Genomic DNA, 25,864 nt, shown 5'->3' with positions numbered 1-25,864 from the left:
CAAATGCTGAAAACTGGTATACAACCTAATATCATGATTGTAACAAATTACTGCAGAGTTGTCATTTGGTGTTTACCTTATTTGTCTAACCCCTATATGTTGGTTACACAGACTGTATCTGTGACAAAAGGTGCTCAGGATCATCTACTGCATGTTTAGGGGATTGTGTGTCTTTCCCACAGGCTCTGTATGTATGTGTGTGTGTGTGTGTGTGTGTGTGTGTGTGTGTGTGTGTGTGTGTGTGTGTGTGTGTGTGTGTGTGTGTGTGTGTGTGTGTGTGTGTGTGTGTGTCCAGTCTACTTATCTCTAACGTTCTCTCGGTCAAATGTGTGTGTTGGTTGAACCAGTTCAGTTCCTGGCAGGATTCCAGTTGCCCTTTGGGTTTGACCACCAGGAATCGTGGTCTGCAGGATTTTATGTTTGAATTGAGGTATTCCCTGGTCTAAAGAACTGCACCCTTACCTATCACCCCACAGTAGGCTTGTTCACTGAGAAGAACACTGTATATACACAGACTTCAAGAGGCCCAACAGTAATAAAATAAATGTGGTGCCTCTAATTTATCATAAGCTCACACAGACTGCATTGCATTTTTGCAATGCATTTGCATTTGGGAAAATCACACAATGAAATTAAACTTGGAGTTAACTGGTACCCTACATTCAAAACAGCCATTTCTGTATGAAAGAAAAGTAACCTTACTCTCATTTGTTGTTTTTCTGTGACAGCAATGCACATAAAAACCACATCTATGTACATACAGTCTTATATGGAGTCTTTCAATGCTGAACTCTGATATGATGGAGCCTTAAGACAATGCATAATCTACTGCTCATTTAATAGACTGTTGGCAAGTCCTCTCAGAACCAATAAAAGGTTAGCACAGACCCAAGACCTGCTCTAGTTCAAGTGGAACCTGTGCCACAGATAGCTAGTTGAAATAGAAATCATCAACAGCCTTTCAAGCCACAAATCTCAAACGTGATACACAGTTTTGTGACTGTACTGTAAGCTGAAGCAGTAAACATGAGGATTTGGTCTCACGGTCCACCGGTGAGTCATACAGGCGCTGCATATTGATCGGACTAAACTAGTGGCTGTGTTTGTTTTGGTTTGTTTGTGTCGATCTTCTGTTTGCCTTCAGTTCAGGGCTGTGATCTTTTCCCCATTCTAGACTGTGAAAACACTAGCAGAATCTCACCTCTAACAACAACACTCTTTAATTATTACCAGCTGCTCTATAAAAGAGCCTTCATGTGCCAGTTATTCTATGTAAGCCTACATACTTTAAAGTTGTGTTTTCTAAGAGCAATACTTTTATATAATACACCACCAATCTGATTGGTGTTGTGCTAACCCGGAAATAACGAGCGGGATGAGTGACTAACGCCTCTCAAAATCTGACAAAAATCTTTTAAACTGACCTTTGTCGATCGGAAATGAAGACAGATTCAGCAGCTGTATGGCCAATTTCTCGCTTAAAATGTTTTCAGAAACACGTTACAGTGAACTATTTTCGTAAAATACGAGATTGTATTTTGAAGCCGCCATTACTATCGGCTGGAGAAGCCAGACCCACGTGACGCGTTGTCATTTCCGGTTTTCTTTTTTTTGTATTACATCTTCCGCACGTGCAGAACGTACACTCAAGACAGCGTCGCTTCGGTGTGTTCCAAGGCACGTTTTGGACCTCAGGGAGCCGACTAATCAGTCCGAATGCCTTTTCTGCCGACGGTCAGCCGTCCGGTTGGTATGTCAGGGACGATTCTAGGATCAGACCATTAGGGGGGCTCAGAGGGGGGGCTAATGAGAATGTGACACAGATACAGTGCCTTGTAAAAGTGTGTTTGCCCTCTGTAACAGACAAGTTCGCAAACTCTAACTTGAAGCACTAAAATTGATTAAATAATAATTTGTTTTTTATTATTATAATTTTTTGGGGGGCTGAGATGAAATTTAGGGGGGTTTGAGCCCCCCTAAAAAGGGTCTAAAATCGCCACTGGCCGTGACTCAGAGAAATAAAACATGTTTTTGCCGATTCATCACTACAAGTGTTAATGTAGCAAGCATCTCACTATCACTAACGTTATCTACATTTATATTTAGACGCAACAAATGATATATCCAGCTACAAACAGCCTGGAAGTCGGAAGAAGAACGGAAGTACAACGAGGCATTGTCATGGAGATGTTACACTGTCTAAAAAAACAGCCAGAAAAAATCTTACCGTGGTCCTCAAAGCGTCCACTTCCAAGATATTGACAGGAGACAGAAAAAGGTAATGATGGGATGCCCATTACCAGAGTCATTCAGCTGAAGGCCTTGGAAATATTTAATAATATTTTATTTAAAAGATGTTAAAAACAACAGCCTACCTTGTGTTTCTATTAAAATGTTTTCAAATAAAATTATTTTCTTTATGAAAAAGGGGGGGGGTCGTCTTATAATCAGGGTCATCTTATATTCGGACCAATACAGTATATAAAATAGTGATTTGGGGGCAAAAATTCAACAAATGACAATAAGAAAAGTTAGTGTTTATTTCCAAATCAAAAAACAAGTTTTGTGGTGCTTTGTTTGAATCAGTTGAAAAAAGTTGTTTTATGTTCTGTAAATACATCCCTGATAATCAGCAGGAAACATCAGATATCATGAACAATCAACTGAGGGAAAATGAAACTACCAGACCAAACCTGGCTTCATTATTATTATACAATTATACAATGTATCCATGTCGTGAAACACATTTTGCATCATGACTCAGGAAGCAGGTGCGTTGACCCTCAGACTGGTAACAAAAAAATGAACAAGTGATCTTCGTACTACTGACAATATGTATAAATATACCTCCAAGATGTGCCAAGTGCAGGCCTGCCCCCACCGCTGAGGAAAATCCTGCCAACACCCAGCAAACATTTTTCGGTTACACTTTACTTGAAGGTATCTACATAAGAGTGACATGACACTGTTATGAACGTGTCATAAACATTATAAACAAGTCATAAACGTTTATGACATGACGCTTCTTTTAGTAAGTGTCATTAAATTTTTGTAATGACAAGTTATGGTTAGGGTTCATGTCATGTGTTCATGACAGTGTCATGTCACTCTTATGTAGATACCTTCAAGTAAAGTGTTACCCATTTTTCTTATTTCAGCCTGCAAATACCAAACTGAATGTCAGACCAAATACACATGACATTTTTACACTATAATAGTGATAATAAGGCACAATATTTATTAATATGAAAACAGCATTATAAAAATGTCTTTCTCAACTGTACTTAACAAGACAATTACATTTTGATTTAGTAACACTTCCAGTGTCCTGTAACTAATTAACAATGAATGGACTGTAATGTGTCAATAACATGTTTGAGCTTTAGATGATACAGTACTGTGAGAAGTGTATATAAATATCAGGGTTGGGTTCAGGTTTTACATTGAAAACAAGGGTGAATATTTAAACACATGCAGCAAATAGTTATCAACATTGAACTGTCCAAATAATAAAGTCACCAAAAACCAAGTGAAAGTCAAAATGTTCCCTAGATATTACTTACATGTTCAAACAGTCCAAGAGACCAAATCAATGTATGTATGTTTCCATAACCCATTCAATTTTACAAAGTACATTTGCCTTTTTATTTCACACAAACATTTAATGCATTTGTTGGCTCTATATATAGAAAAGAACAGGTGTATGTCTATAGCAAATTTCTGCAATGTAACATGGATCTTTGGAAATGTATTTGTGAAAGTGTAGAGCTGTGTCCCTCCAATCCAATTCATCAATGGGCACCAAACCATTAGGCACCGATGTTTTCATAAAAAGCATTTTAAAATGGGAATAATATGAGCGGAAGGACTCTCAACTGTGTTTACTGTTGCAGCAGTGAGGCAGTGAAGACTCTTGACTTGTTGTCAACTAACTTTTGAACAAGCAAGATTCTTGTGATACAGTTGACTCGTTTGTATTTCAATTGTCCTCTTGCTCTGTCAAGTATATATAGTGAAAACATTCAATTAAATACATTACATAAATACATGTAATTGAAAGTAAGTTGTCAGGGGGCCGTATTTAACAGTGTGATGTAGTTACAGTAACCTCACACGTATCCTGTGATGTCATATCCTGCCGCAGTGGGCTTCTTGGCTCCCTGGATTCCATGTGCACTCGACTCGGAGCTGTGACTGGTACCGCGGAGCAACGTCTGCCCCCTGCTGGCTGCGTTGATGCCGCCCACCTGCAGGGTGGGGTTGTGGTAGGTCTGTGAGGTTGTCCGTACCCCTGTGCCCGCCACGCCGCCTCCCACTGGATATGGATACCCTCCGCCGTGCCGTCTCCCACGACCACCATCCTGCTCCTCACAGCATGACACAGACAGCATCCCCCCTCCCAGCATGGAGATAAGCGCAGAGGCCAGACCAATGAAGAGACACTCCCCCAGCTCAAACTTCATACTTGAATGCAAGTTGGGTTGGTAGAAGGTCTGGACCACCTCGTGTGTGGTCCATGCCACCGGAATGAGTGAAAGGAAGCCGGAAGCAAGGAATAAGCCCCCGCTGGCGCCTGCCACACGACTCTTAACTGAACCTGTGCCCTCCAAACAGAGAGTGCACTGCATCCCCAGGGCCGCCATGGCAATGGCGAGTACAGATAGCACAATGGAGATGACCATGAGGGCGCGAGAGGCCTGCAGGTTGGAGGGTAGGGACAGCATAGAGTTGTAGGTCTCACACTGAAAGGCCCCTGTGCTCTGGTAGACGCACTCCATCCACAGGCCCCTCATGTTGGCCACAGCCGTGACAATGTTGGAGCCGATGTGGGCGGAAATCTGCCAGTAGGGTAGCACTGTGGCGACCATGGTGCCCAGCATCCCCAGCAGGCCCAGGAAGAAGCCCATCAGCTCTAGAGCTGCTGACGCCATGGCAACAGCTGTGATGGAGGAGACCCAAAAGCAAACACAGAGAAGAGATGAATAAACTGACCCAGAAACTACAGTAGTTAGCTTGCTGACAAACATTTTCCTCTTTTATGTTCTCAATTATTTTAGCCATTCCATTCATGAGATCATTGATTCATTCCATTTTGATAATATGGTATGGTCCTCCATACTGGAGTTTATGCTGCATTCACACACAGTCTGCAGAACAGAAAAACCTTCCTTCACACACCTTCTCCCACTCCAGACATGTTTTTAAGTATGTAAAATACTCTTCTGTGATAATTATTTTGTTTAACATGTTTTTTTTTCTCCTTGGAAGCACATCTACTCTTTCTCCCTTATTGCCCCTACTGATAAATTCTGTATCTCGCCTCGCTCGTCTCACTTCGCCCTCCACCGTCAGCCAGGTTGACCGGTGAAAGGGCAGTGAAGATAAAAAGTTAAGATGGCTAGAAACATCGGAGAGATTCGGCCATACAAGTTTGAGCCACAGTCATAATCAGACTCAAATGAGGAGGTCTGTTGTGCACCAAAAGTTGACGTATCAAAATGGTAAGTGTAGTTAGCATTGTTTATTTGTTAATGTTGTTTTTTAGCTTGTTAGCTTGTTCGCTTGTAAGTGGCGGTGGATGACAGCTACAATGACAGTGTGTCTTTCCGGCTTTTGCATATTAGACAGCGATTGGCTTTTGAATCTGTGACGTACCAAATCTAGCTGGCGCAATTTGAATCTCAGATTCAGAAGTCAGTATTGTAAGGGTCGGACATTTTAGGGGACATGAACATAACAGAAACACATTTTGAGTGGAGGGGATCTTTAGGTCAATTATCGTTATTGGTTAAACAAACCAATACAGTTATTAGCACACAGTAACATTACTTTTAGTACATTTTAGCTATAACTAGCAGTTTGTTAACAAGTGAAATCACATACACACAGTATAACAGGTACTGTAGCTCCTTTTTAAGGCTCCTTTGTATTAGTGTTGATATACAATTGTATTAAGGTGTAAATGCCAGCAAAGGCGTTTTTCATCAATTTTGCCACTGGTTTGTTGATATTTCTGTAATTCTTTTCACCAAGAGAGCGATATTGCAGCTGTCAGAAATTTCTCTTATCTCTCACTCAAAATTACTATTTACAACTAGGAGGCTGACGTAAAAGGTCTTTACTTGACTGCTCGTAATTACAGTTTGTAAGATAATAACGTTAAGGTGGCGTTACCTGTGTCTGGGAAACTGTCTCGTTCTATGTGGCAAAGTCCAGCCAGCTGGCACAGACTGAGTTGACATTAAGCTAAAACAACCCCAACAAACAGTGATATGACTAACACGTTTCAAGTCAGACCACATACTACTTATAAAGAAGATAGGGTGGACAAACTAATGAAACAGAAAAACATCAACACATAAACATCAACACCTTATGACAAATGTTAGTTAACAGCATTTATGTACAGTATAGATACTGTATTACGTTTGTCATATCACTTATTGGTTACCTTAATTTTGTTCTTAGTTGGTGCAGGTTGTGTTTGGTGAAAGATTACAATATTTTTTTCAGATTGTTCTCCAAATTATGCATTGCTTTTGACCAGTTTAGCTGCTGCCGATGATTTGGCTCTTTTGAAACTCCACTAGTAGTCTCGTGTTGATCTGCAAACTCGAGTGCTGATTGCCAGACATCATTTAAATGCTGACTAATACATCCATATTTCTAATGGTGTAACTGTATTCATTCAAATGTAAAACCCTTGTGTCCACTTGCTTGTACCTTTATACAGTCAAAACATCTCGCCACCTTAAAATACAGTAATATGTGCCACACACACAAACATGCAGTCCACTTCCATGCATTACCTGAGACTGCTGCAGATTGTGGAAGAGCCAGACGCTGGACTAGTTGAGGATTTGATTATGTTGGTTTGCTACAGGAGCTGAAGTTGCAGCTGGAGCAGAAGATGAGGAGGTAGAGGATGAAGACACAGTAGAGCCCGCAGCCTGGTACAGATTGTATTCACCTAGTATTTTCTGTTGAACCTACTCCTGCTTCTACTTGCTGTATCAGACTCTGACTGCTTCCTCAGACCTTGACATAGTCGCAGCTATTGTGCCGCTGCTGTACTTTTAATAAGCACTTACTCCGCTGGCTGCTTTGGACCAAGGGAGCCAACAAACAATTTTTGGGCTCTTGAAGATGAAATACAATCCTTTGAGTTTGATATACTGCCTGTTGCAAAACACTTTCCACTTAAAACACCAATAATGCAGGACAATTAGGCACAGTTTCTGTCCGCACTCCTGCACATTGTCTCTCGTCTTGGTCAGATGCTCTGCTGTCTTTGTTAAAGTCTGTGATCTCTGTCCCTCATCGAGACCATCACCTACTGTCATGTATACACACCCTGACAGTGACACAGACACACACACATACACACACATGCATCATCATTGCCAGCCAGGTTAATCATTCTCTCATCGGTCAAAACCGGTGGTACACTATCGTCAGCAGCTCGCTCCAAACATTAAACGTTCAGCAGACCCCTGTAAGAGTATGAATATTTCAGGATATTAGTTCTCTGTGTAGTCGGGTGAAAAATGTTTTATTCAGCAAAAGATTTAAGTGTCATATTACTTTAATGAAAAGAGCTAAAAAAAAAAAAAAAAACTGTTATCCTTTCATGTTACAGGGAAAGAGCCTCTGTTCAGTATAATCCCCAAAATTGCTTGTGAATTTTTTTTGTATTTTTAATTAAAATCAGCTATGGAATAAACTAGCCTAAAGCAAGAAAAATGAGGAGTGATTATAACACTTTTGAAATAATTAATTTAGTTTTTTGTTTTATTTCGGGGGGGGGGGGGTTCTCAAAAGAGACATTTCCCTCTGTGTGACACGTGATGGTGAAGAAAGGCTAAACGTAAATAATGTGTTAGTCTGGGCCTTACTTTTATTTTCATTTTATGTTCCCTTTATTGCTTCTTCCTTCCTTCCTATATTGCTTCCTTCTCTCTTATTCATTTGTTCGCTCAGTCAGTGAATTCATGACTTTGTTCATTGATCAGTCCATATTCATCTGTCCATTCACTCATTGTTGTTCTATTTCAAATGATAGAGTGAACCCTAACCATTGGAGGTTTTTTTTATCCATTTCCAATGACTCAACAATACATTTTTGGCACTTTAAAACAATATTCAGCAGGGTGTTCTTCAGGAATTACAAACTGATTTCTTTTTATATAATCAGTGTATTTTAAATTCATTTCATTCATTCAATCATTTTTACCATAATTGATTTTAATTAAACACCGTACATGTCTACAATTATTTTTGATGCCACTTTCCAGACTCCATACAAAAACCTGCCATAACATATTGTAAATTTACTGCTCATTTAAGCTAACACCAAACTTGGCTGCCTGCTTTACGTCATCATCCATCAACTGTTTGCTGGGTTGTCCATTTGACTGCTGATACTGAGAGCTACAAAAACAGCAACGCAGAACAATAAATAATACATACCATGCCAGTGTATCTTCATGAATATGCCCTTTACTTGTTTGGTTAGTGGCAGTGTCATCTAAACTGTTTACATGTGCCATTAGTGTCTTTATCAATGTTAGTAGCTACAGTCACCCAGTTTGCTGCTGATCCTGTCCTGAAGCTCGAGCCTTTAGTTTCTAATCCCTCCAACCGGCCCTCACATTGCGGCAGCATCATAATGGGATTAACGCGTAATCTGGTCACTTCCCCTACGAAGCAGAATGAGAGGGCAACGTCCACACACTCAGAAACACTGAGCCATTCTTATAAATCACAGAGGGGCATTATCTGGACACACTGCATACTAATGAGGCAGCTCAGGTCGGCCTGTGACCATTTGTCATATTGTTGTGACTGACTGGTGGTCAGTTACTGTGGATGGACGTGAGGAACATAGAATATAATGGTGCGTAATGCTACCATTCAATCAGACATACTTTTGGTGGTGTAACTTTGTAAAGTAGTCTAAAGCATGCACGATATGGCCGGAAATATGTAAACATCTGAACATTACACCCCTATTTCATTGTTAAAAATGTCATTCCAAAGCCATGGGCATTGATCTGCTGCTTTAACAGCCTCAACTCTTCTGGGAAGGCTTACTACAAGATTTTGGAACCTGGCTGCAGGGATTTTTGGGAACACTTTATAATAATGGTACATGAATTATCATGAATTCATGCATGAAAAGCATGGATTCATTCATGTAGTACTTCATGAACATGAACATCAGTAATGTATAAGAATTAATAGTATATCATGCAGGAACAATTTGTTAATTAATGCATCAATTAAGTTGTTTGAATCATCATGATTTCTGATTTATTAATGATGTTCATGTCTTCTTAAAAAAAATGACCAGTCAGAGCAGTGTACATATATTCTGAAGAATTGTAGTGTTGTAATCATGGTTAACTAAACATTACTTCTTCATTACTTTGTCGTGTTTGTGGCCCTTCAAATAAAGTGCTGACCTGTTCCATCTTTAACATTGATAAATAAGATATGAATTTTATTAATTATGGGTCCTTCCATTCCCCTACGTACACACAGAATGCAGGCTATCTAACTATCTCCAAGATTAATAAGCACTAAACTGGCAGCAGAGCATTTTAATTCCGAGCTCCAGACTTGATCAGAGAGGCAAACACCATGAAAAATTCAAATTCAATTCAAATTCAAATTTATTTGTCACATACACAATAATACACAGTACAATGTGCAGGGAAATCCGTTGTATACCTTGTTCCAGCTCAATAAAAACAATAACAATAAAATCCATAAGAAATAAAGTAAGAGAATAGAAAAGACCTGGGAATCTAGACTGAAATTCTCTTTTCACATGCTTGAATAATTTAACCCTGACTGTAAGACCTATACCTTCCTAAGCATTGTTTTCTGTTCTGTCCTGAGTGTCTAGTATATTGTTTTTTATGTGCTACAATGTATTTATTTGTACTGAGACACTTGTAATGTTATACATTAAATAATCTTACTTACTGATAATAGGATTCCCCTTCATTAGAACTAAAGGTACTAGCCCATGACTAAACCATGAAAAACAATCCTCAGACCAAAACTCCACTAACGTATGTGGGCAGGAGCTTCCACATACTTTTGGTTATTGTACTAACTACGGGCCACCAGGGGGCCCCAAACTTACACATCAGTCATCAATGTTTTCACTTTTTGGGAAGTAAAAAAAACAAACATTTATTACTGTTGTAGTAGGCATTTGAGAGGGGTTAAAGACCCTCAAAAACCTCAAACCAAAGAAAGGCATGTAATACTTTAAATTAACTGAAAACATTAAAATGACCAACACCAGGAAAACAGTCTAACCACTGAGTTTTATTATATTTAAGCAAAGGAGTGAGCAACTTTAAGACGGATGAATATGAAAGAAAAACAACAACAATGAACAATTTTAACTGCTCTGAGACAGTGTTTGGCTACTTAAAGGTCCCATGGCATGACATTTTCACTTTATGAGTTTTTTTTTACATTAATATGCGTTCCCCCAGCCTGCCTATGGTCCCCCATTGGCTAAAAATGGCGATAGATGTAAACTGAGCCCTGGGTATCCTGCTCTGCCTTTGAGAAAATGAAAGCTCAGATGGGCCGATCTGGAATCTTGCTCCTTATGAGGTCACAAGGACCAAGGTTACCTCCCCTTTCTCTGCTTTGCCCACCCAGAGAATTTGGCCCGCCCATGAGAGAGAGGCATCATGGCTTTCAAACGAGCAAAGTGGCAGTTGGTCAAGGCCACACCCCCACTCTCCACCTTGCCCCCCCCCCTCTCTTCTCCTCAATAGCTACAGACACAGAAATGGCACATCCTAAGTAAAGCTCATTGTGGGACTGGCTCTAGTGGCTGTAATTCTGCACCAAGGCTGAATTTCGGGAAAGAGACTTCAGATACAGTATTAGGGGACCACTAAGGTCTATATAAAAGAGACTTCAGATACAGTATTAGGGGACCACTAAGGTCTATATAAAAGAGACTTCAGATACAGTATTAGGGGACCACTAAGGTCTATATAAAAGAGATTTCAGATACAGTATTAGGGGACCACTAAGGTCTGTATAAAAGCATCCAAAGAGCTCCATGTCATGGGACCTTTAAACAGCGGTACATGTCGATTATCTTCGCTCTTTGGTAGCTGCTTCAGCTACCTTCCTGAAAAAATGAACCGGCAGGCTAACTGCTAAGCCATCACCGGTCTATTGCTGACACCGTGCAGTTGTTGCCATCATCCACTGATCCACGCTGACTCTCTCTTTCATCTAATTACTACATTAACTTCAGGTGTGCCAAAACACATATTCTGATGTGGTTTAGCGCATACACAGAAATCCTGTCCATAAGGCTCACACAGTAGACTCAATATAGAACTGGAGAACCCTCTAGTGGCCAATAGAAAAAACTGCAACATTTCATCAATTACCAGCTGCTTGAGAGTTATTTTCTAACAACCTCCATACATTTGGTTTACAAGCTCCTTCACTCTCATTGACCTTCCTACAAATCTGTTCATTTATTTGTCCAGAAGTGTATTGTTTCCAAGTACCAAGATTGCAACTGTAGTCATCCCTGCTACATTTGAGAGTGGAGTATAATGTATATTGCTGTATAATGTATGAGGTTGTGGTGGGACATTGTTAGAAGGCCTCTGTGTTCCCTCCTCCGGCAGCCAAATGGACTTTATGGGCATGACCAGCAATAAGTGCCAAGTTTCTGTCAATAACCATAACAATGCAGTGTACCAGCTGTACAATGTACTTCACTGTACACTATTAAATATGTTTAGTACTGGATACCATATCTAGCAGACATTAGCATGCATGTTATTGTGTCTCTGAATGTAGGCATACAGTTATAGTTGCTAATTTTCTTGCTGAAAATAGCAAACTCCTGTGGCTGGAAATGGGGTTTATAAGAGCAGTGAGACTGAACCAAATGAGCTGAAAAATGCTTAATTCCTCTGTAGAGCTATGGGAACTGCATAGTTTGATTATCTGTGGGTTCACCTTTAACACTTCATAGACCTACACTTTGGTTTTTGTACGAATGAAATAAACAACATAGACAATGTATTTTAATAAGCTTAAGATGTGCTGGTAGGTGGATTTTGTCCCTTTTGGAGAGATCCATTCTAGCTGTTTCAAGTTTGTACCATATGCTAAATCATAGCTAAGCTAAGCTAACTGGCTGCTGGCTAAAACTTCATTTTCAACTGCCAGTGATGGAGTAGTAGCTATCTTTTATCTAACTCTCAGCAAGAAAGCAAATTCATATTTCTAAAAAATTTGGAAATGTCCCTTTACTTAAAATAAGAAGATGAATAACAACATAGGCTACAAAGCTAGAACAAATGTGCAAAGCATATTGTAAGGCAAAGAACCCAAGAATAAAACGTTTTTATATAAAAAAGTGAAGAATAAGGTACTAGAAAACTGTGTGCAGCCAAGCAGTAGAGGTCTCTATTTCGCGGTAGAGCTGTCAAACTGGGGCAGTGGCACTCCCAGTAGAAGACAAGCTGACCAATCCCACGTGTTTCTCAGTGTGGACTTTTTCACTCCACTGACCAATCCGAACGTTTTAAAATGAGCCGGAAAAGGCGATGTGATCCATACATGGACTGGATCCATATGAAGGTTTTGACCCCACCCACCACAGACACATCAGAGAAATATGAGAATGAATCGCCCACGCGTTTAAATGGATTCACGTGTTGACAGTGGACATTGAGTGTAAACCGCTAAATTGGCTCTAACATTCTTCCATAGATTCATTAGGTTTCAGATATCTTCTCAAATATGCCTGTTAGCTGTCAGTTTGCCTGTGCTCGAGCTCAAAGAGAACCCTACACCAAACTTGAATTAGAAGTTTCGCTAGTTAAGGTTTCATTACTTATTAACGAATGTACGAGGACTTTTTGTGAATTAAGATCTTATAATGAAACATTAGTAACCAGTTTTCAGTTCGGCATACGCAAGATTTTTCAAACAGCACTGCATTCGTGTAAAATGTTAACTTGAATTACTGGCACGACAGATGTTTTCCATTTGAAGATGCATTGTCAAAGGCGGATAAAGAACACTGGGAGCCGTGTCATGAATGTGGTATATTATGGCGAAAAACGTTATTTTGTAGATTGTATTGATGCCGAACAACAAACGTAGTACCAATGATTGTAAATGGCATTGAGTCATGCGTTTTGAGTCATGTATATTGAACCGATAAAGACGGGCCAATTTAAATCCCCCTCCTTTTAAACGGAGAACGTCACGGAGATGAGCTAGACTGTAGTTTACTCTCATCTTTCCCCCAGGAGGCTCTGCTTCCCAGCCCCTTTGTTCAGTCTAGCCGGTGGGTTGAGTCAGAGGGAGGCTGTGCTAACCCAGCATATCCATACCACTGTGGGAACACCGACAAGAGTGAGAACGGGCCGAAAAAAATAGCTGATTATCCGGGAGACCAGACTGAGACTGTTAGCTTGTTTAATCAGAGCCAGACAAGAGAAAAGTTGATTTAGAGTGTTGCTGATGCTGCGTTTCGTTTCGGGAACCGTCAGGACCTGTGTGCCAGTGGTCGGCTACTTAAACAGCGGTGTACATGTCGATTATCTTCGCTATTTGGTAGCTGCTTCAGCTATCTTCCTGAAAAAATGAACCGGCAAGCTAACTGCTAAGCCATCACCGGTCTATTGCTGACACCGTGCAGTTGTTGCCATCATCCACTGATCCACGCTGACTCTCCCTTTCAGTTTCTGCTCAGCATCCATATTTGCATCCCAGGGAGTGGCAACCACTAGTCCCTCTCTTCTGGCAAGAAAATTGAAAGTTGGCCGGTTGTCGGACACCCTTCGGACGCTCCAATTTCGCATAGAAATGTGAGTATTTTCCTGTATTGATGTGCTTTTATGTCATTTTTGCTGGGAGGAACTCGGGGTTTAAGTGAAGGGCAGTCTGGACCACGTTGCCGCAGTAGCTACAACAATGGATCAAACTGGCGTTGTGTTACATTTTGTTGAGGTGCGCATTGTCATCCCAACGCTTTCATCCTGTTTTCCCTCAAATCAGGTGTCGATTGGAAAATGAATTCAGGCCCATATGAATAAAAGCCTCGGATAGGATATGAAAATCCCAGCAGTCGACACTCAAGGGCCTTATTTTTGACTTCACTTACAGGAAAAACATCATTCTCGACAGGTTTATTGAATTGATTGCTCTACAATGAAAATGCCTTTTTTTATCATCTGGATGAGAGTGTAAATATTAGGCCTATGTAGGATTTAGCTATGCCTGGAATCTGCTTGTTTTTCCCCCTGTGTAGTTTAAAACCTCAACCAGATGTGTGTTGTTTATTGTAGCTATAACAGCATTATATCTTCTTAATGGCCTTTGGGCCAAGATTTGTAGGCCATGCTGCACTTGGGCACCGGCCTACATTAACTATCAGGCATATTATTAAATTGATAAGTTGACCATGAACGAATGTATGAAGCAATGGGGTGTTATTATTAATGCTGAATTTACTGCGACATAGGTAACGATTATCACAATACTAATAGGCTTATTGTAAATAGGCTACTTTTAAATGTTACTGTTAGATTGCCAGGTGTTGAATAGATAACCTGGACAAAACTTATATAAAAACTGTCAAAAACAGACATTGACAGAGGTAGCCTAAATATAACTAGAACAAAGAACAACTGAACTTAAAACATGTCAGCTTCTTGATCTGTAAGTGTTTCGCTGTGCCACTACAGGGTTTGGTTGTTCATTAAGGAGGTCCTCCAGCTGAGGGGCACTACAGCAGTAGTGTAGTAGTGGTATTACAATTTGGGAATAGTGCCTACATCTCATTTATTTCTACATATACATAGTTTTGTCATAATGAGCAGCCAACAACACAAATGTGAACATACTTGTAGCCAGAAATAAGGCCAAAGTGCTTGGATATTTTTCTGTCACCGTTACCAGTGAAGCTTCTGACATTATTGGTGCCACTTAAGCATGGTATATTGGAGCATTTCAGACTCCGAAATGTACACAAATCCCAATATGATTCTTTGTTTCCTTTTTGTCATTATATTTGAGTGTAAAGTAGGACGAAGACCAGAAATATAAATAAAAGCTCCGTACTGTAAACAAAACAAAAAAATCACACCACAGGTCCAGGTCTGCGGCTCCCAATATTTTCCTATGACTGGCAACACCTTGTCACGGTTTATGGCCTATATTGTGACACGAGAAGCCTGAAAAGGAAGAAGTACCAAGAATTCCACAAGAAAAGAGGAAGAAAAAAATTAGAATACAAGTCAGAAGAAATATACTTTTTCTTTCTTTTTTATCGATTATGACCCCTCAGATTTATCTAGTGACTCCTCAGTGGGTCCTGACCCCCATGTTGCTGCACTAAACCATGAATCCCTGAATCTAAAGTATGCACAAAATATTCAAGTCATGGTAAGATAAGAAATTTCAACAAATGTTTGAACACCTTTTGGAAAAATAACTTGCATTGTTCTGCTGTACAAACAGCTACACATTTCCTGCTCCCTGTCATCTTGTATACTCCTGTTCCTGTGAAAACCAGTTTTGAGTTGTTCTCCTTCAACAGTCTGGGTCCATTCATACAGATTTGGAGGCTGGGCGAAACACATAAGCATGCCCTTGTGCTTATTTACCTATTATTTCTCTTAACTGTTCCTGTATTTATCCCAACAGCTAAACATGGAGAGCGACAGCCACCACTCCCACATCTAGTGCCTGATCCACAAGCCTTCATCACCCAGGGAGGAGCTCTCAGGTCCTGGCTGTCTCCTTGCTTCTGTAGAATGAATATGCTCAAGTCCAGTGGACTGAAAATCCCTGGCCGGGGAACCAAGCATTCCAGCCCAGTGGGAAGGACCTCAGCGGGAGGAACCTCCAGCCCTCTTGTCCCTAGAGACAGTAAGTATCACCGGAAGTGTCTTAGACCATTTATTTGTGTTAATGACTCAGTAGAGCACAGCTGCATCAGATTACACGCACACGGAAGCTGGGAAGTGTTTTCTTAAGCTTAATCTTCCAGCGTATTTATTGGAAGATCTCCCAATGTAACTTTTTTTTCTTGTTAGCTTTCGGCAGTTTGAATGGGTGCCACACTCTCTCCGTTTAAAATAATGTATATTAATATATATGTATATGTATTTATATATTTGCCAGAGACTTTAGACTCAAACTTCATCCAACTTGGCCAGTGAAAAATGCCCCTGTTATGTGTGCCGATCGTTAATTTCATACTTTGTGGTTCTATACAGTTTTTCTCTTGTGTAGGGATTTTAAAGCTGCACTAACCATTTTTTAAATATTAAAACATGGATTAAATGTTCGTGAAATGTAACAAACCCACACTGAATCGTCACCTGACTCTTCAGCTCCCCACTGGGTGGGTGAATATTGGACTTACGTGAGGTGGCCAGAAACACTACTCCAAATAAATGCTAATGTTGCTCTGTCTACTGGATGTGTAAATAAGCATGTTTCCTAACATGTTGCGTGGCATATTAAGTTAAGATGATAATATATCAGAGTTGTGTTTACAGCTTGTTGCAGCTTTAAAGGGGACATATTTAAAAACTCAGTTTTTCAGTGCTAGTGCATATACATTTGAGTAGCTGGAGTGGCTACTAACCCACAAACTGTGAAATAAGACAACCCACTCAGTTTTTTTTTGTGGGCTGCCTGAATCAGAAAACATGGGATTCAACAAGCAATTCAGATTTGGCTCCCCTTCCTATGTCACATGCAGGCTCATGAGAGCGCCCTCCCCCCCTCCAGTCTGAGTACCCCCCCCCACAGCTTGAGAACAACCTTTGCAAAGGTGTGCCATATTTTTCTCGCAAGCCAATCAGAGCAGAATGGGCTTTTTCAGGAGGGGGGCTTAAAGAGACGGGCGCTAAAACGGAGCGTTTCAGACCGAGGTATATTCAGACAGACAGTATGGGAAAAATAATGTGTACCAACGTGTAAATATGTTCTAGTAGAAACCCCAAATACAGGTATGAACCTGAAAATGATCATGATATGTCTCCTTTAACAAATTTTAGAATGCATTTGCTAAAAAGCTGATTAATTATATTCAGATAGCACTTTTTGTGGGAAATGGAAGAAGACATAAAGAAAAATACCATTTCAATAAGGATTTTTCATAACATTTAGGGAAATATGTTTTATGATCCACAGCACCAAAACACAGCATTTGATTTTATGTGGATCCATGTTTTGATATAGCTTGTTATATATGTTAGAGCTCCATCATTGTCCAAAAACTATTAAAAACACATCAATGAGCCCCACTGTTGCACTGGCTGACATCTTCCTTTTATTAGGAAAGCTGTAAAGTATTGAGAGACCAGGTAGTAGCTTAATAGTATTTATTGCCAATAACAAAAATATAGAATATCGCTAGCCTTATCCTTAATCAGAAATCTAAAAATGAAAAGGTGAAATGTGGACTTTTACAACTTTGACATTACAGCTACTGAAAACTGACTACTCACGAAAATTAGACCTCTCTGAAAAACACTCATCAAAACAACAACCCCTGCCTGCAAAACGTAATCACAGCTGTTCTCACTCTTAAATGCAGCCACACTGTTTATCCTCTCCGGTTTTAGCTCACACGACAGCCCCATCCCACAAGCTTCACATGCATATGTTAAAGCTGTAATTAAGCAGAAACAGAACTAAGTGTACACAACAGAAGAATAGCCAGCCCTCTTTGGCTGATAGTACGCTTGTTTCTCATTAGCGTCAGCGGTACGGGAGGCAGCTACAAGTGTGTCATGGTTCATGTTAACTGTGGAATGTCATGGGAGCGAGGGAAGAAGTTGCTATGTAAGTTGTTCCAACACAGGAAGGCTTTCATTTACTGAAACTTACACTGTTTATAATTACTCCAGTGCACTGTCAGCATTTTATTTAATATTATGTTAATGGTGCTTTTAGTTTTAACTATCAAAGTGGCCAACCTAAGCTGGATAGAATAGCATTAAACTCATTGACTTCTATCCTACTCCAGTTCATAATTGTTCATGCGTAGATAGAAAGTTCTAAAGATAAGAAGGAGCTTTAACTTCTTTTAAAAAAATATTTCTGCCTTCCAGAAATTAGTTAAAAAAATACAATTTATTACAAGCTGTATTATTACTTTGACAATTGAATCATTTTTGTTTCTCTCTGTGTGAAAGGCAGAACAGCTCAAATTGTATCTTGAATTATCCTGAACTCGGCCATTACCAGCTAATCCCTTAATGCTGCCCGTCAGCTGTTAGGTAGCTGCCCTAATTTGAAGTGCTCGTCTAAATTCCTGCCTGTGGTTTAAACAGTTTGTTTCTACCACATATAAACTCATTAGTTTGCTCACATCCTGTTTATCCACACAAATAAAATACATACAATCATGATGCATGTAGCATGTTTTCCTTTCCCAATGTTGTGCTTTCTGCATGTTATTTCAATTTTTGAGATATCTACAATGATATCATATACATCATCGCACTGTTGTATTAGACTAATGAGATTCACATTTCAGATATTCACAATTTACTTATTACTAATGGCAATTTATTTGTAGATAGCCAGAATGCAATTGCAGATATCGTTTCTAATCTTTCTCATTTCAATTCTCACTGGTCACGTTGTAGTTATGACTAGTCAAAATGTATTTGTAGATATATCAAACGTAAGTTGTGATAGTCACTCAAACCTTTACAGTTTGGAATGGCTTCCCTAAATAACTTTTTAAATCATATCCAAATATCTTTCTAGATATTTTAAAAGAAATTAGGACTGTTATTAACTTCAAGATCAAGATTAAATTCAAGATATGTCAAACTCCATTTTCAGATATCTTCTCAGACTACACTTTTAGATATAAAAATATAATTAAGATATCTTGTATCTAAATGTGCTGAATGAAAGTTATCGAATAGACATTTTGTCTAGTCAGAACTACATTGAAGATATCTTGACTCTTTAAAGAATTGAGTCAAGTCTGAATTATAGGTTCATTGTTACTAGTCAAAATATAATTAGAGATATCTTAAAGGAAGAGTGTAAAATCTGCGTATTCGCTTTCTTGCGAATTAGATAAGTATATTGGTATCACTCTCATGAATGCACTTTAAATATAACGCTGGAGCCAGCAGCTGGTTAGCATAGTGGAAAAAAGACTGGAAAACAGGGGGAAACTGCAAGCCTGGCTTTGTCCAGGTTGAAAACATCCTCCTACCAGTACCTCCTAAAGCTTAATTAACATGTCAGTCTTTTTAAATTAAAGGTTTGACTAGTCATGAATAGGGTTGGGTACCGAAACGCGGTGCCAATAGGGCACCGGTTCCGACGTAAATGGTAGTAACGAGACCGAATAAGAACGAAATTTTGTTTCTTGTTTTTGTCGTTTACCAGCAATTTACTGGTGAAATAAGTCATTGTTATAAGTTATTGTCATTACATTATTAATCAATCATTTAATTGTGACCATATGGCCTTAGCAATAAACAAGCCGTTCTTTAATGTCGCCAACTGTCGTTTTGTGCTACTTTTTTATATTTTATATTATATACATTATAAATATATTATATATATTTCGGTTCAGGCACTGTTTAGGCACCAGCGCCGTTTTCAAAGTATTGTTTTAGCACCGGTATCGGAAAAAACCCAAACGATACCCAACCCTAGTCATGCATGCATGCATTGCAGATATATTTATTGTAAATTATGTTAATATTTAATATGTTCACTTGCCATACATTTAAAACAAACCTTACAATTTGTGGCAGTCCATCAATCTGCACTTCAGAAATCATGTAGGGTAGCTGAGAACAGGTCTGTCCAATATTCAAAGAGCACCTAGATCACACAGGAGCCTTTTTTGAACACTAGTTAATTTCATAGGTGACAATTCTGGTGTCTCTGTCAGCTGGTCAGTCAGTCAACCTTCCTGTTTTTAATAGGAGGATGCCTTGTACCCCTGATTATCATGATTGGTGTATTATTTGCAGTTATATCCCTCTTGTTAACTCAAGTTGGCTATTAACACTAATAAGATGTCGGTGGGACAATACCGATTCCTCAGATAGTAGATGGAGGGATTAGTTTCCTGCCCCAGATAGTCTAAACACTGACCTGGCTTCGTACTCCAGATCTCAACCCTCTGTTTGTTGGTTTTATCTGGGAAGATTGTGAGAAGGGGCCACTATGTCGGAATTTGGCAGAGTTTACTTTGCTGAATTTAAAGATCTGTTTCACCCTTTGGAAGAAGCCGTTGTCAATGAGCGAATAGAGGAACGTATCTGAGCCTTCCTTCTATGCTTTTGATGTGAAAATAACAGAGCTGTGCCACCGCTCCTGATGCCACGTCTCCTGGGACCACGGAAGCAGGTTTCTCAACAGGAATATTTTAGTCACAGTCGTAGGCTGGGCGTTTTTGGAGACATACAGCTTCTGCCATTTGTTTGACTCTGTGGAGTACCCAGTCCTCAGACAGTATACACTTACTGCATCTCAAATGCCATCAATCGTGTGTGTTTGTCATTTGTGCTTTAAACCTGCATTAATTTATAAAAAAAAAAATGTCATTGATGTCAATGTCAATGATCATTGGGATATTAACACCCTATATAGATGTAATGTGTTAGCAAATAGTTGCCTATTTACACATCCAGTAGACATTGAGCAAATTAGCATTTATTTTGGGTCGTGTTTCCAGCCACTAGATGAATTTCCAACATTCACTCTCCTTTCAGCTCTGTTTTGTTTTCCACTAACTCTAACATCTGGCTCTTTAGCGGCTAAATGCTGAAGTATGCTTACCAGCTAGCTTAACTTTTTCAGTGAAAACAGCTGCCTGCTGGTAACAGGGGCGTTGAGGGCGGTGAGATTGAACTAAGACAGAAAGTTGCAGCTGTAAAACCAAAACAATGACCTGAAAGATGCTAAAACTCTCCATAGTGATGAGGGGAACAGTAGAGTTGGGTTTTATTTCTCTGTATAAGAATATTGATTAGTGCAGCTTTACTATGAACTTTAACAAGATAAAAAAAGATCAACACGTTTGCTATACTGTACTTAAAGGGATACTTATATTTCAATCCAGCTCTGTGTCATCTTTGTGTGGGCGTTTCGCGGCATCTGGCGGATTTCAGCAGACCTGTTTCAAGCTCCGTGCATTGGCACCATGGAGGAAAGACACACACCGTTCATCTAAACGCACTGGCAACACTGCCATGACACAGAGCTGGATTAAAATCAGCAAATTATCTCTTTAATGAGGGGTTATATGTATTGATCAGAGCAACTTTAGATGAAAGCTTACAGGGAAATAACAGTAAGAGCCTGGAAAGGTGGCAGAGAGGTAGATGACATGCATAGTTATCATGTTATATTGAATTGTATTTCAAGATTTAAATTTGAATATTCTGAATTTTGGGGCATGAAAAATCAAAAGAAGGAAATATCTGCTTTAGGCTAACCGAGCAAATTAAATACCTACCAAAGCATGGGACTTCATCACAGTGATGCAACAGTCCTGTAAATCCAACATGGACATTGCGTTGTTCAGTTCTGCTCCTTTATTTGCAGCATTGCTCACAATGATCTGACACACCCAGTGATATTAAAGGGAGAGCAAGCTCATTAGACACACCCAAATCCACAATTGATTTTCACATCTGATGTTTTCAGTCCTTTGGGTGGATCCCATAATAGTTATTTTACATCAGTTGTTAAATGGTGGATTACCAGGTAAGACCGTACAGTGCAGTACAGTCCTTCTAAATAATGTTACTAATGGCAAATTCACTCACAGAATAGTGGAGCTATTTATCTGAAGCACCAAACTACTGAAAACACTGGTTTCTGTCCTCTTTCAAGACAGCCATGGCATGCTTTGTTAGAAAACACTGTACCCCAAAAGCGAGGTTAACTGGTTATAGAGTAACTAACCCCTTAACTGAGTGTCAAAGAAGGTAAATAATGACACAGAGCTCATGCCTATGAAGTGACAAATCTCCTCCTGTAACTTGGCAGCATTAAGCTAAATCAACCAAATACTGAAGGTTTGCCCTCAAGATGATAAATTGGTCATTTGAAGAGATAATAACACCACAGAAAAAACTGTTTGTGCTCATAGGAAACATCTTAAAGGTTTGGATCTTTTCTCTTAAATGTAGGACATGGCACTTTGGTCAAAAACAGTAACCAACAGTCAAAACCCTTCAAGCTCAACCCCCTCCATCTGTTAGTGTCTGTGCTGCTCGGCCTTGCACAGCTGCCACGAGCACTGCTGAAGACAGCAACACAATATCAGTCTTGATAAGTCCAATTTAAAACAAAAAGAACAAGATGATAGCCATTGTGGGAAATGATCATAAATAGGCAGAGTTAAAGAGGCCAAAGAAAGAGGTGTGTGTATGTGTGTAACCAAAGTAGGGAGAGATGGGGGGATAATTGGGGGGTGGAGGAGGAGGGCCGAGAGGAAGCTGTGGAGGTTTCATTGTGCAGAGCTGATGAATAGTTGGATTCAGATGGTGGTGGGAGGTGGCCAAGCACAATGGTGAAAGTAAGGGCTGTGTTTCCAGTCTTCCTTCTGCCGAGGATCCTTTTGCCTTCACTCTGCTGTTGCCTCAGCAACCCAAAATCATGGGTTAGCTCAGGTTTGAAACGCTGGCCAGGATCACATGTTGCATCGGTTGATCATGTGTAAAAAAGAAAAAATGTATTCTGCCATCACTGTGCATGCAGAAATGTGCACAGATGTGCAGTAAGAGAAAACACACAAATGTTGAAGATGACAGATTTCCTTTGAGCAGCGGGCCCATATACAGAGGCTTAGTCCTTTCCGCAGCGGCTGCGGGTTCGGTTCCGACCTGTGGCCCTTTGCTGCATGTCATTCCCCCTCTCTCTCCTTTCATGTCTAACATGTCCTATCAAATAAAAGGCCTGAACATGCCACATTCTTTATTTTGTTTATAATAATCTTAAAAAGAAACTGTGAAAACAGAATTGGACAAGAAATTAAATTATATTTAGTAAAAACAAGAAAGCAATGAGATTCTATAAACAAGAGTTAGACCAGCAATTATTGTAAAACATTAACTAGTACAGTAACAAGAAAACTGGATTGAAAAAAATTAACTGTCAAATTAGTTACATTGTGCTTCATGTCGGGAAGAAACAAGGTATTGTCAGTAAATGATACATAAAGTCCTCATAGAAGTACAGCATTGAATTAATCTGGTAAACATTCACATAGAGTCCATGAGAATAAAGGTAAAAAGAGGAAATACAGTCAGTACTCCTACCTGCTTCTCCAAACTGTGTGCCAACCACCATCTACTGTAGGTGATACACTGACTATGGATAAGTACCTCATATAACCCCACTTCAAAAGATCAGAACTATACCTTTAATTTCAAATGTGTTTGATATTTGTGTGGATGTGTGAACCTAGGAGGAGGAAAGACAGGGATTTGAAGTTGATCTAAAGACTGATTTACAGTATTCCAATATATTCTCAATATTTGCTGTTTAAGGGTATTTTTTTAATAAAATCCCCAAAAAAATCAAACTGAATTCTGGCAAAAATGTTGGACCATTACCTTGTTGGCAGGAAGGTTTCATTTCCAAACCATCTCTGGTGCTTTGGATGGAGTGCATAATCCAGCTGTGAATCCAGCTGCAGATATGGGTCAAACACAAAGTGACTTATGGCTGATGTTAATGCTGCATGTCAGTCTGCTCTGGGCGATATTCATTTTGACACATTACAGATCAGTGAGGGACCTGAATACTCCCACAATATGTTCTGATTGTCAATATCTTTTGGTCAGTTGATATGTATGATGTTTAACAGTACAAGAACAGCAGCAAAGAACAAACATGTCACCTGATTCAGACAAAAGCAATTGGACTACCTTTTCAAATGTCTCTCCTAAAAGCCTGCAGCATACTGTAGTTGTGCAGTTCATCTTTAAGATAATCACTTGGGACCAAGCAAAATTGTCAGCAAAAGTTTTCCCCTACTCTTTCTACTGGAAGCAGCACATTCCTAAAAACTTTCAAACTGTATCATCAAGTCAAAACCCCTTTTGAAGTTGTACCCATTTGCATTTGTGCCGAATGTGTCTCACATCACAACATATGGGAGCAATTGAGGCATAAAGCACAACCATTGGGGCCCACAAAGCCCCAGGCCCTCTCTCAGGGTGTCGGGGAGACAGCCCTGGCACCAACTATTCCTACGCACACATACACACACACACACACACAGAGATAAACACAGACTTTTACTGGCAGTGCAGTGCAGTAGACCGCGTGCTAATAGTGCCCTGCTCAGTTTACAGGCTGCTGTGGAAAGAAACAGAGAACCAGCTCATCTATGCATGTCAAACAGGCGATATCACAGGGCTGCATGGCCGGGTTATTCACCAGCACATTACAGATACCGTTTCTCTGACCCACTTTTCAGGAGGAATTAGAGAAACGCCTAATCTTGCACAAACTGCACTGTTGTGCTGGATGCTGCCACACAAGCAGTTTTCTTTTTGCCGGCATGCCACGGTCAAATGGGATGAATAGTGTAAAGGCAATTCTGCTGGACCTTGAATGAGGATGATCTCACAATGTATGTAGTGTTTACTACTTGACGCTCCAATAAGAAATGTTGTAGTGAAGAGAATGTGATTACAATAAGACATACTGATAATTTCCATGCACGTTTTACATTAGTTTGATTTCAGTAGTGTTCATGTTTTTTGCTACGCTTACCTGCTTTTGTTGTTTTTGTTATATGAAAGCTTTTCCTGCTCTACAACATTTAATATAATATGTAATGTTTTTCTTTTTCTCTAGACGCTCCACTCAAGCCCACCACACCAACTAAAATCTCTGAAGAGGGCGACGAGGTTTTGGGGGATTACACAGTGGGTGAACAGGTCTGGGTCAACGGTGTCAAACTGGGAGTTATTGCCTACCTAGGGGAGACCCAGTTTGCCCCGGGACAGTGGGCAGGCGTGATACTGAATGACCTAGTTGGAAAAAATGACGGCTCAGTGGGCGGCGTGCGCTACTTTGAGTGCCAGCCCCTCCAGGGCATCTTCACGCGACCCTCGAAGCTCACCCCACAGCCGGTCGGAGAGGGAAGTGACAGCCACTCCACTGACTCGCTCTCTGCCCAGAATCTGACTCAGCAGGGCGGCAATGGCGCCCCCCACGGCCAGCGGGTGGTGGTGCCACTGAGAGAGGGCCTGGCCCTGCTCAACAGCGCAGTGAAAACGGGCAACGAGTCGGGGTCCAACATGTCTGACAGCGGTTCGGTTAAGAAAGGTGGGGATAAGGATCTTCGAGTTGGAGATCGAGTTTTGGTGAGTAATTCTGTGGCATTCTGTTGCATGACAAATGGTCTGTTAGACAGGGTTTCCTCTAGTGATGCGATTTCATCAATGAATTAAAAAAATTTAATTCCCAACAGAAAAATCGGAGAAGTTAAAATAAAACGTTTCTCACAACTGACGCTTGTGGGAAAGTCATGGAAATTTACGCATGTGCTATGATGGAAACCTTGAGTATCATCCGTCTGTCACTGTCTATATGTGCTTATCCTGTGCAGGTATGCTGTTTCTCCCTGTTTCCTAGTCTTTATGCTAAGCTAAGCTAACCGGCTGCTGGCTGTACCCTCATACTTCACAAACATTAGAGTGGTATTGATCTTCTCAACGAGTCTGCGACAGAAAGTGAATGATTAAATATCAATAATTTCACTATTCGTGCCAATCTGACAAATACAATTTAATATGTTTGAAAGTGGACCTATTATGCT

The 25,864-nt window shown here is 40.0% G+C and overlaps 2 protein-coding genes across 10 annotated transcripts in view; one reads left to right on the top strand and one right to left on the bottom strand.

The window, feature by feature from the left end:
- Positions 1-3,215: 3,215 nt before the first annotated feature.
- Positions 3,216-8,724, bottom strand: cldn2 (claudin 2). Of its 5 annotated transcripts, XR_004894928.1 has the most exons (4): positions 8,470-8,696; positions 3,995-4,939; positions 3,924-3,955; positions 3,216-3,882 (listed from the first exon to the last, which is right to left on the bottom strand). XR_004894928.1 is itself a non-coding variant. In XM_031308219.2 (3 exons), the coding sequence occupies exon 3, from the start codon at positions 4,929-4,931 to the stop codon at positions 4,110-4,112; it is 822 nt and encodes a 273-aa protein (XP_031164079.1). In that variant the 5' UTR covers positions 4,932-4,939; positions 6,810-6,898; positions 8,470-8,724; the 3' UTR covers positions 3,216-4,109. The 5 variants fall into 5 exon arrangements, 3 of the variants coding, with proteins under 3 accessions (XP_031164079.1, XP_031164078.1, XP_035846825.1); XR_004894927.1 differs by having other exon boundaries at positions 3,216-3,955; XM_031308219.2 differs by adding an exon at positions 6,810-6,898 and having other exon boundaries at positions 3,216-4,939; positions 8,470-8,724.
- A 4,052-nt stretch (positions 8,725-12,776) lies between these two features.
- Positions 12,777-25,864, top strand: part of clip2 (CAP-GLY domain containing linker protein 2) — a 43,820-nt gene continuing 30,732 nt past the window's right edge. For 3 of the 5 annotated variants that reach the window (XM_031307952.2, XM_031307951.2, XM_036008930.1), the window contains exons 1-3: positions 12,778-13,886; positions 15,727-15,951; positions 24,898-25,409. In XM_031307952.2, coding sequence (XP_031163812.1) covers positions 15,837-15,951; positions 24,898-25,409 — 627 coding nt within the window. In that variant the 5' untranslated portion in view covers positions 12,778-13,886; positions 15,727-15,836. Of the gene's footprint in view, positions 13,887-15,726; positions 15,952-24,897; positions 25,410-25,864 lie in introns of all 5 variants that reach the window. The other 2 variants (XM_036008929.1, XM_031307953.2) reach the window with 2 other exon arrangements.

This window comes from Sander lucioperca, chromosome 13 (assembly GCF_008315115.2).
Source record: "Sander lucioperca isolate FBNREF2018 chromosome 13, SLUC_FBN_1.2, whole genome shotgun sequence".
In the NCBI taxonomy this organism is placed as follows: domain Eukaryota; kingdom Metazoa; phylum Chordata; class Actinopteri; order Perciformes; family Percidae; genus Sander; species Sander lucioperca.
Note: the sequence above shows the minus strand (reverse complement) of the source record. Positions and strands in the feature narration are given on the sequence as shown.